Source organism: Lucilia sericata, unplaced genomic scaffold (genome assembly GCF_015586225.1).
Source record: "Lucilia sericata isolate MDLA Ls3-8-SP2 unplaced genomic scaffold, ASM1558622v1 Contig001831F_arrow, whole genome shotgun sequence".
Taxonomy (NCBI): Eukaryota; Metazoa; Arthropoda; class Insecta; order Diptera; family Calliphoridae; genus Lucilia; species Lucilia sericata.
This window is the reverse complement of record NW_023995727.1, coordinates 67502-80000: the sequence shown is the minus strand read 5'-3', so window position 1 is coordinate 80000 and position 12499 is coordinate 67502. Positions and strand designations below refer to the sequence as shown.

At 30.8% G+C, this 12499-nt stretch overlaps 1 protein-coding gene across 1 annotated transcript; it reads right to left on the bottom strand.

The window, feature by feature from the left end:
* Nucleotides 1–3761: 3761 nt before the first annotated feature.
* On the bottom strand, nucleotides 3762–12001 carry LOC119612795 (lysophospholipid acyltransferase 5). Its single transcript, XM_037968661.1, has 5 exons — nucleotides 11842–12001; nucleotides 6699–6872; nucleotides 5893–6630; nucleotides 4345–4637; nucleotides 3762–4274 (listed from the first exon to the last, which is right to left on the bottom strand). Exons 2-5 carry the CDS (start codon nucleotides 6817–6819, stop codon nucleotides 3891–3893), a joined length of 1536 nt encoding a protein of 511 aa, XP_037824589.1. The 5' UTR covers nucleotides 6820–6872; nucleotides 11842–12001; the 3' UTR covers nucleotides 3762–3890.
* Nucleotides 12002–12499: the final 498 nt, after the last annotated feature.

Sequence of the window (12499 nt, the reverse complement as noted above, 5' to 3'; positions counted from 1 at the left end):
ATAGATAGATAGATAGATAGATAGATAGATAGATAGATAGATAGATAGATAGATAGATAGATAGATAGATAGATAGATAGATAAATAAATAAAAATAAATAAATAAATACAGTTGCTATACAATGTTCTCTTTTAAATTAAAATCATTTCTTGGAATTTTTTCATATTTTGTTTTATTTTCGTTCTTATTTTTTGCCATATATTACCAAAATATCATTTCAAACACAATGTGCAGTGCTTTTTGTTGGATTTGTAATATTTTTTTCAAATTATTTTCTTAATATGGTTTTTTGTTCGGTTTAAATTTAATGTTAAATTTATCCTTTTTTAAAACTTATTGTAAGTTAATGCCATTTTCTTTACAAATTCCTATTTCCTGTATAAGTGAATACTTCTATTGGTTTATATTTTATAATGTTTAATTTGATACCATATTTGATATCAATTTTCTTCAAATTGAAAATATCACTTCAATTACCACTGGAGTCGAGACATATGATCGCATCCTCTTAACTTAGGCAAGATCACAATATTTGTTTTATATTTCGAAGAGAGGGAGATATTTTTAAGCAGCTTATAACTAAGTTAAATAAATAGTGGTTCTATATTCTGAATTTAAAAATATTACAAAAACATCTTATTAATAGTATGTTTTGGAATCCAAAAAGTTTTAGGCAGTTATAAAGATTACTTTCGAATTTGTTTCAACATTTTTTTGAACTACATTTTTAGATTTAAAATTCTTTAATTATAACTTGGTAAAATAAGTGTAATTTAACACAATCGGCTGAAGTTACGAATCGAGTCTATAACACTTTGTGTCTATAGTCTCTAGAACAGTATTACAACCTAACTAAAGCTAAACTAGATCTTCTCGTTCAGATCTAGTTTAGCTTTAGTGAACTAGATCAGAACAGAACTAGAACAGAAATAAAACTGAACTAGAACAGAACTAGATTACAACTAAAACTGAACTAAAACAGAACTAGAATAGAACTAAAACAGAACTAGCACTGAACTAGAACTGAACAAGAAATAAATTATAACTGATCTAGAACTGATACTGAACTAAAACTAAATTAGAACAGAACTAAAACGCAACTAGAACTGAACTAGAATAGAACTAGAACTCAACTAGAACTGAACTAGAACTAGAACTGAACTAGAACTGAACTAGAACTGAACTAGAACTGAACTAGAACTGAACTAGAACTGAACTAGAACTCAACTAGAACTGAACTAGAACTGAACTAGAACTGAACTAGAACTGAACTAGAACTGAACTAGAACTGAACTAGAACTGAACTAGAACTGAACTCGAACTGAACTAGAACTGAACTAGAACTGAACTAGAACTGAACTAGAACTGAACTAGAACTGAACTAGAACTGAACTAGAACTGAACTAGAACTGAACTAGAACTGAACTAGAACTGAACTAGAACTGAACTAGAACTGAACTAGAACTGAACTAGAACTGAACTAGAACTGAACTAGAACTGAACTAGAACTGAACTAGAACTGAACTAGAACTGAACTAGAACTGAACTAGAACTGAACTAGAACTGAACTAGAACTGAACTAGAACTGAACTAGAACTGAACTAGAACTGAACTAGAACTGAACTAGAACTGAACTAGAACTGAATAACTTGAACTGAACTAGAACAACTAGAACAGAACAGAACTAGAGCAGAACTAGAACAGAACTTGAACAGAACTAGAACAAACAGAACTTAAACAGAACTTGAACAGAACTTGAACAGAACTAGAACAGAACTTGAACAGAACTAGAACAGAACAAAACAGAACTAGAACAGAACTAGAACAGAACTAAAACAGAACTAAAACAGAACTAGAACTGAATTAGAAATGAACTTAGCTAAACTAGAAAACTAGAACTGAACTAGAACTGAACTAGAACGAACTAGAACTGAACTAGAACTGAACTAGAACTGAACTAGAACTGAACTAGAACTGAACTAGAACTGAACTAGAACTGAACTAGAACTGAACTAGAACTGAACTAGAACTGAACTAGAACTGAACTAACTGACTAGAACTGAACTAGAACTGAACTAGAACTGAACTAGAACTGAACTAGAACTGAACTAGAACTGAACTAGAACTGAACTAGAACTATGAACTAGAACTGAACATAGAACTGAACTAGGAACTGAACTAGACTGAACTAGAACTGAACTAGAACTGAACTAGAACTGACTAGAACTGAACTAGAACTGAACTAACTGAACTAGAACTGAACTAGAACTGAACTAGAACTGAACTAGAGGCTGAACTAGAACTGAACTAGAAACTGAACTAGAACTGAACTAGAACTGAACTAGAACTGAACTAGAACTGAACTAGAATTGAACTAAAACTGAACTAGAACTGAACTTGAACTGAACCAAAACAGAACTTAACAGAACTAGAACTGATCTAGAACCGAACTAAAACTGAAGTAAAACTGAACTATAACAGAATTAGAACAGAAATGAACAGAACTAGAACAGAACTAGAGCAGAAACTAGAACAGAACTTGAACAGAACTTGAACAGAACTTGACAGAACTAGAACAAAACAGAACTTAAACAGAACTTGAACAGTAATAGAACAGAACTAGAACAGATCTAGAACAGAACTAGAACAGAACTAGAACAGAACTAGAACAGAACTAGAACAGAACTAAAACAGAACTAGAACTGAATTAGAAATGAACTTAAGCTAAACTAGAACTAAACTAGAACTGAACAAGAACTGAACTAGAACTGAACTAAAACTGAACTAGAACTGAATTAAAACTGAACTAGAACCGAACTAGAACTAAACTAGAACTAGATTTTGAGATATCATCTTTTGTCAGCAATTTGTCATATTGTTAGATCAAATTAATTTAGGTTTAATTAAGCTTTCACTTAACCCGTTTCATTTGAACAATTTCATGATAATGACAAATGATAAATTATTTTCTAATTAGTCAGTTGTAGAATTATGGAAAAGATTTTTAATTATAGATAATTTTCAGAATATTGACCACTATTATAAATATTATAAACTGTATTTTTGTTTACCTTTTAATAGGCTTTTGGTTTTATAATTATTAATAATTAATTATGGTATGGTAAAGTATTTTGCTTGATTTTTTTTGATTTGTTTTTTTTTTTTTTATTATAATAATATTTAAAAATAGCTGGGAATTTTAATTAAATTGTTTATTATTTAAGTTAATTACATATGTTTTTCTTGTTGTTGTTGTGATTTTTGTTTTGTTTAAATATTAAGATATTTAAATATTAATTCGTTTGACTAGATAAAGTAGTGTTGTGTGTATATTTATCTTTAATTCATTTAAACTCTTTTCCCAAATAGAAAGTCATTATTATATATATAAAAAAAGTAAATAATTAAAAAAATCTTAAAAGCAAAAAAAAAAGTAATACATTTTAGTAAAAAAGAAGGAAAAGGGAGAAAAAGAAAACTATTTAACAAAATTAACAAATAATTGATATAATAAAAATTAATTTAAATAAACAAAATTGTTTAAAAGTTTAAGGAAAATAATAATAATTATTAAAAATTTAATAAACTAATACATCATACATACAATTAAAGGAACAGCAAAAGCTCTTAAATAAATATTAAACCCTTAATACTACAGCTGCTATAGGAGCAGTGCAGTAATTAGTATTAATATTTACTATATCCCTGCTTAAAGAGTTCTATTACTGCTCCCTGTTACCTTTTATTTTTGGATGTTTGCTTTTTTGCAAAAATTTCTTAAGCCTGTGTTCTGGAGGGGAAATAACATTTTAACAAGGTCTTTAAACTTGTCTCTGCTTAATGCAAAAAATTGTCTTTCTTTTTTTTTGTTTCTCTACGTCTTAATTGTTTAATTGTCTTTTTTATTTTCTTCTAAAGTTGGAGACAGATCTGTGGCCTTGCTATCTGTTGTACGTTGTTCATTAATTGTGGGCGATAAATCGGTAGCCTTGCTGGCAACACGTTCCTGTTTTGAGCGTGATTTCGCACTCATTGCCTTAATTAATTTATAGATAACAAACCAAATGGCCACATAGACAAAACCGAAATAATTTACTGCTTTAAAGACCTCAATCCAACGTTCATAGCTTAAGAATATGAAGGGTGTTAGACACCAGCCCATATATATTAAATTGTATGATTTCAAGGCGATGAATTTTAAGATTTTAAAAGGCAGCGTCTCGACAAGGGAAGCATAATTGGTGACCACTGATTTATTGTAAACACCTTCGATCTGTTGAAAACATGAATAATTTTTAATTAAAGTTAATAATAATAAAATGTGTATTTTTATAGAAACTAACCTGTTTTTCGGTGGTTACTATCATATACTCTATAAAGAAGGACATATAGTATCCGGTATGGAAACCATGCCATACTGCTAAGAAAAATAGCGCTGCTGCATAACTTATGGTACGATTGTTTAAGAATTTCAAACGTTTGTATACATAAGAGGCCACCCATTGATTTGTATTGACATTAAAGGATTTGACGTAATGTTCCATGGTATTACCAGTTTCTAGTAAATATAATTTGACATTTGAACAACCATTCCATTCATCACTACCATCTGCGGCTTTGCCATTGTAAGTGAAGCCTAAAAAAGAAACAGAAACGAAATGTTTTAATAAAAACTGACTAGAACTGAAAAACTGAACTAAAACTGAACTAGAACTGAACTAGAACTGAACTAGAACTGAACTAGAACTGAACTAGAACTGAACTAGAACTGAACTAGAACTGAACTAGAACTGAACTAGAACTGAACTAGAACTGAACTAGAACTGAACTAGAACTGAACTAGAACTGAACTGAACTGAACTAGAACTGAACTAGAACTGAACTAGAACTGAACTAGAACTGAACTAGAACTGAACTAGAACTGAACTAGACCTGAACTAGACCTGAACTAGAACTGAACTAGAACTGAACTAGAACTAGAACTGAACTAGAACTGAACTAGAACTGAACTAGAACTGAACTAGAACTGAACTAGAACTGAACTAGAACTGAACTAGAACTGAACTAGAACTGAACTAGAACTGAACTAGAACTGAAACTAGAACTGAACTAGACTGAACTAGAACTGAACTAGAACTGAACTAGAACTGAACTAGAACTGACTAGAACTGAACTAGAACTGAACTAGAACTGAACTAGAACTGAACTAGAACTGAACTAGAACTGAACTAGAACTGAACTAGAACTGAACTAGAACTGAACTAGAACTGAACTAGAACTGAACTAGAACTGAACTAGAACTGAACTAGAACTGAACTAGAACTGAACTAGAACTGAACTAGAACTGAACTAGAACTGAACTAGAACTGAACTAGAACTGAACTAGAACTGAACTAGAACTGAACTAGAACTGAACTAGAACTGAACTAGAACTGAACTAGAACTGAACTAGAACTGAACTAGAACTGAACTAGAACTGAACTAGAACTGAACTAGAACTGAACTAGAACTGAACTAGAACTGAACTAGAACTGAACTAGAACTGAACTAGAACTGAACTAGAACTGAACTAGAACTGAACTAGAACTGAACTAGAACTGAACTAGAACTGAACTAGACTGAACTAGAACTGAACTAGAACTGAACTAGAACTGAACTAGAACTGAACTAGAACTGAACTAGAACTGAACTAGAACTGAACTAGAACTGAACTAGAACTGAACTAGAACTGAACTAGAACTGAACTAGAACTGAACTAGAACTGAACTAGAACTGAACTAGAACTGAACTAGAACTGAACTAGAAACTGAACTAGAACAGAACTAGAACAGAACTAGAACCGAACTAGAACTGGATTAGAATGTATTCAATTTTATTTCCGTCCAACTTACCCAAAGACATAAGACCACCCTCGGTCAACAGCCAGCAAGAAATGTATTTGTACAAAGAGAACTTCGCCCAGAAGCCCAAATAGATTAAACGCCAGAAGAATGGTTGATTACGATAAGCATCGGTTAAGAAGTAGTTATCAGGGAATAACATGGCACCAACTTGACGCACAGCCAAATACAACAAACCCACTAACAGGCGGGTTAAACCAGCCTTAACGAAACCCTTATATTGGGCATATTCACCATTGATAAAACGCTGATAACGTTTAAACGGAAACTGAGGACCAATTAAAAATGAACTGGGGAAATAAGCATAAGCAGACAACTCCAGTAAAGAAGGTATCTGTTCTAAAGCACACTCCTGTTGATCTTTCGACAACTTCTCTCTAGGCTTACGGCCATCGGCAATATCAAAAGCAAAACCAATCATGCGCAAAGCTAAAACACATTGAGGAGTAGTCCACAAAATATCATATTCATTGCTCTCGGTAAAGTAATAGCCGGTTAAGAGATAAGCCATATGGAAAACGAAATTAATGGCCACCAATTGTTGGGTGTTATTGTGCAGTAAACGCACCAATAGATATGTAATCCAAATCGAGATTAAAGAGTGATAAGTATCAAAGCCATAGTTAAAGAAACACAAACCAAAACCACACAAAGCAAAGAAAATGTGGTGTACCGGCTTAGAAGATTGAGGCTGTATTAAGAAACGATAAATAAATGCTATGGGGTAACCTGGAAATAGTTAAAAAATATGGATATTAACTAAAATAGTTTGAGGTTAAAGTTAAGTTCCAATTTACCGGCAAATAGAGTAAATAACAAACGTATAGCCGCTTCACCTACGCCCACCTTATCTGCCAACATGGCTATTAAACCTATGTTACCTCCAACTGCATCACCACCACTTGCTACCACCGTCATTATTCTGTTGTTTTGTTCTTTTTTTTAACAAATAATTATCTAGGCAACAAATGCTGTAAATAAATTATAAATTAAATGCGTATTAACAAAAATATTTAATAAAATAATTATAAAAACATTAAATAATGTGTGTCGAGCGTTTTAACTTTTGTACGTTTTAGTATGTTTTAACTCTAGACTGCCTATGAGCATCAATCATTTGTTTCGCAATATTTTTTTCATTGTGGTTTGGTTATGATTGTAAATTGAACTTTTGGAATCACTTGAAGTTTATTTGCTGTTTTTTATGTTTCATTTTTGTTTAATTGTATTGTAAATATAATGCTTATCAGAAATTAGAAAATAAATATGCATAACTTGCCTATAAAGTGGGTTAAACTTATGAGCAACAATCAAAAAGGTCAATGAAATGTAGATTGATTTATAGCTAGTATTAAAGAATTATGGGTTTTTTTTAGAAAATTCTCATGTTCTTGGCCACAACTTTAAAATCTTTAGAAATTATTAGTATTGAAGAAAATAATAAAATAAAATCTTTTAAAGAAAATGAAAGTAAAATTATTAAGTTTTTTGATGATTCATTAAAGTACCTTTTAAAAAAAGTTAAGTGTTTGCGAAACTGGCAAACAAACTTGTCGACAAATGTTTTAAATTGTTATAGTATTTGTAGTTTTATTTACAAGTGAGAGTGTTTGTTTGGTGATGCTATTATTAAATTTTATGAATAAAAAAATGTGTTAAATTTTAAACTTAATAAACTTTCTATTTTTTATTAAATAAAAGCTGTAGTGTGAATCTACGAAATCCAACAAAGATTTCTGCAATACAACTGCTGGAGTTATTACGTTATTGGTTATTATCCAAGCTATTATTTTGAAAAACATAAGTTTGATCTTTAGTTCAGACATAGTTCAGACTATAAGTGCACACTACAATCTACATACTGCAACTGAACTAGAACCGAACTAGAACTGAACTAGAACTGAACTAGAACTGAACTAGAACTGAACTAGAACTGAACTAGAACTGAACTAGAACTGAACTAGAACTGAACTAGAACTGAACTAGAACTGAACTAGAACTGAACTAGAACTGAACTAGAACTGAACTAGAACTGAACTAGAACTGAACTAGAACTGAACTAGAACTGAAACTAGAACTGAACTAGAACTGAACTAGAACTGAACTAGAATTGAACTAGAACTGAACTAGAACTGAACTAGAACTGAACTAAAACTGAACTAGAACTGAACTAGAACTGAACTAGAACTGAACTAGAACTGAACTAGAACTGAACTAGAACTGAACTAGAACTGAACTAGAACTGAACTAGAACTGAACTAGAACTGAACTAGAACTGAACTAGAACTGAACTAGAACTAGAACTGACTAGAACTGAACTAGAACTGAACTAGAACTGAACTAGAACTGAACTAGAACTGAACTAGAACTGAACTAAATGAACTAGAATACTAGACTGAACTAGAACTGAACTAGAACTGAACTAGAACTGAACGGAAACTGAACTAGAACTGAACTAGAACTGAACTAGAACTGAACTAGAACTGAGCTAGAACTGAATACTAGAACTGAACTAGAACTGAACTAGAAACTGAACTAGAACTGAACTAGAACTGAACTAGAACTGAACTAGAACTGAACTAGAACTGAACTAGAACTGAACTAGAACTGAACTAGAACTGAACTAGAACTGAACTAGAACTGAACTAGAACTGAACTAGAACTGAAGCTAGAACTGAACTAGAACTGAACTAGAACTGAACTAGAACTGAACTAGAACTGAACTGAACTAGAACTGAACTAGAACTGAATTAGACTGAACTAGAACTGAACTAGAACGAACTAGAACTGAATAGAACTGAACTAGAAACTGAACTAGAACTGAACTAGAACTGAACTAGAACTGAACTAGAACTAAACTAGAACTGAACTAGAACGGAACTAGAACTGAACTAGAACTGAACTAGAACTGAACTAAAACTGAACTAGAACTGAACTAGAACTGAACTAGAACTGAGCTAGAACTGAATTAGAACTGAACTAGAACTGAACTAGAACTGAACTAGAACTGAACTAGAACTGAACTAGAACTGAACTAGAACTGAATTAGAACTGAACTAGAACTGAACTAGAACTGAACTAGAACTGAACTAGAACAGAACTAGAACTGAACTAGAACTGAACTAGAACTGAACTAGAACTGAACTAGAACTGAACTAGAACTGAACTAGAACTGAACTAGAACTGAACTAGAACTGAACTAGAAGTGAACTAGAACTGAACTAGAACTGAACTAGAACTGAATTAGAACTGAACTAGAACTGAACTAGAACTGAACTAGAACTGAATTAGAACTGAACTAGAACTGAACTAGAACTGAACTAGAACTGAACTAGAACTGAACTAGAACTAACTAGAACTGAACTAGAACGGAACTAGAACTGAACTAGAACTGAACTAGAACTGAACTAGAACTGAACTAGAACTGAACTAGAACTGAACTAGAACTGAACTAGAACTGAACTAGAACTGAACTAGAACTGAACTAGAACTGAACTAGAACTGAACTAGAACTGAACTAGAACTGAACTAGAATTGAACTAGAACTGAACTAGAACTGAACTAGAACTGAACTAGAACTGAACTAGAACTGAACTAGAACTGAACTAGAACTGAACTAGAACTGAACTAGAACTGAACTAGAACTGAACTAGAACTGAACTAGAACTGAACTAGAACTGAACTAGAACTGAACTAGAACTGAACTAGAACTTAACTAGAACTGAACTAGAACTGAACTAGAACTGAACTAGAACTGAACTAGAACTGAACTAGAACTGAACTAGAACTGAACTAGAACTGAACTAGAACTCAACTAGAACTTAACTAGAACTGAACTAGAACTGAACTAGAACTAGAACTGAACTAGAACTGAACTAGAACTGAACTAGAACTGAACTAGAACTTAACTAGAACTGAACTAGAAACTGAACTAGAATTGAACTAGAAACTGAACTAGAACTGAAACTAGAACTGAACTAGAACTGAACTAGACTGAAACTAGAACTGAACTAGAACTGAACTAAAAACTAAACTAGAACTAAAACTAGACCTGAACTAGAAACGAACTGAACTAAAATAGAGCTGACCTAAAACTGAACTAGAACTAAATATAACTATACCAGAAACTAACTAGATCTTAACTAAAACTAAACTAGAACTAAACAAATCTTTTGCATAATCTTTTAGGGAAATAATAAATAATTTAATTATTTTGTAAAGGCATTCACTTTAGACTTTTTTCAACTCTTATAAAAATAGCAAAGATGAATTAATATTGTGGGCATACAAAACTCTTATCAGCAAAGTTGTTTGAAATTTCCAAATTAATCAAAATATTTTTTTTTATTTCCCTAGAAATTACATTGAACTGCTTATCTAAAGTAAATTTAAGCCAGCAATTGCTAACATAAAAGATTAATGTTGAAATAATTGTCATGGTTGGCTTTAAATCTATATTATTTGAGGTAAAATCTAAAAATTTTGATTTATTGTTAAATACCTACAAATTGATTGATTTTTTTGAACAGCAATTAATTAGAACTAGCTTTATGCTATAACATAATCTACTAACTTTTTAGAGAAATAACTTTTAGTTTATAATTATTTAGACGTGAATACCTTAAATATTTTACATACATTACGCCTTTTAATACTAACAAACCTATTTTAAATTGTTTATTTAAGTTTAGATAAAATAACATTATTGTAGCTGTATAAACTATATTTTTTATTAAAAATAACTAAATATGTATTGTATCATATAGCACCAAGTCACGGGTGTTAAAAATCGCATTTATTTGATAAATATTTATGCCTTAGTTTTTTTGTTTTTCTATTAAAAAGATTTAATTACTCATAATGAACATTTGACAAATAAAACTCTTGAAAAAAGAGCTTATTGTTTTGTTTTATTTAGAGGCGATTGTATTCTTTAATATTTTATAACGAAAAATATGGTTTATATTAGGAATTAATAAAAGTGAAAATTTAAAATGCACTTTAGAATATAAGAAAAATGGTGTATAGTCTATAGTCTAGACATTAGATTAGTCAACTATTAGACTACAGACTAGTCTATTACTGTAGACTAAACTATGGAATACACTATAGTCGAGCCTATAAAACATTATATAGTCGGCTATATGGACTAGTTGAGAATATATAGCAGTCTATAGCCAAAACTTTATTTATTTTTCAATTTATTTTTCAAAACAATTCCTATTATGCGCCCAAAAAGTACTTTTGTTCTAACAAAAATTTGTTCTAACAAAAATTTGACTACAATAAAAACAAAAAGCCTACAATACTACCAAACATGTTAGTAACTCCTTAGTACACTTGTACCAAGAGATAAAAACCTAAAATTTGTTTCTATTATCATTTCGTTTTGCACCAAAAACAAAAATACCAGGAAATATACCATGTGCACATTGACATACTATATAAACACTTGTTTATTGATTAAAAATCTTTCACAATCACTAAACAAATTTACGATTTTTTTCGTTTCTTTTCTTTTATATATTTTTATCGATTAGACAAATGAGTAGCTTTTACCTTAAATAAAAATGATAAAATAATTAAATATATTGTTGGCGGTGTCTTGTTTTCATCATATTATCAATTTCTTCTCAGTGTCGTCCACAGCAACCTACTTTTTTTTTGGTTTTTATGTGTCTCAAACTAAATTGTGAAAAAAAGTTAAGGTTGTGACCCCCTTAACATTGCACAATCATTTTCATTGTTTACTCTAATACATAATTACTATGTATATGCAATATACATATCTAATATATATTGTTATTAAAGTTTTATATTTTTTTATTATTATGAATTAGTAATAAAATTTTACGCATCATTAAAAATTTCACACATTTAGTTATGATCTTGAAGTTTTAGTTTACTATAAATTTACACAAAGAAAATGATAATATTTACCAATTGAAGGACTCGGCCAGACGTTTTAATTAATGTTAAAATGTTTTATTGATTTCTCACACGCTTTCCGGTATTTTTCGTACGAGTTTTTTCAAAATTATTGCGAAAATAACAATTTTATTGCAAACAGGCAGATGCAAGCAGAGCCCTGCGACTGGCACTAAATATGTCGGCGGCGACTGACACTAAATATGTCGGCGGCGGCTTAAAATCGACTGTATGCCGGCTAAGTTTTCAACTACGTTTAGTTTTAAAATTTTCAACGATTTTAAATAAAAACGAAATCCTAGAGACCAGAAAGTGGGATTTTGGAAGCAAATATATTGTTAATAACAACAAAACAGAGCAAGCACAAAAGTTGTGTGAGAAATTATACAGGGATGGATAAAAAATTCTTAAAAATTAAAAACAAGTCCTTTCTCCAAGTTTTACTAAGGATCGGCCTATATTTTGCATTAAGAAAATTATCAATAACGTAAAAACAAAAATATTTTATTTATTTATTTATTCAGTAATACAAAAAGCCAATTTGGGCAAAATACTATTACATAGTTCTGTCTGTTTTGTAAACCGAATCCTTGTAAATTTCTCGTTTAAAAACGAATTCGCATAATTTTTCTCGTTTTAAAAACGAGTACACAAATCTAGTGGAAAGAAA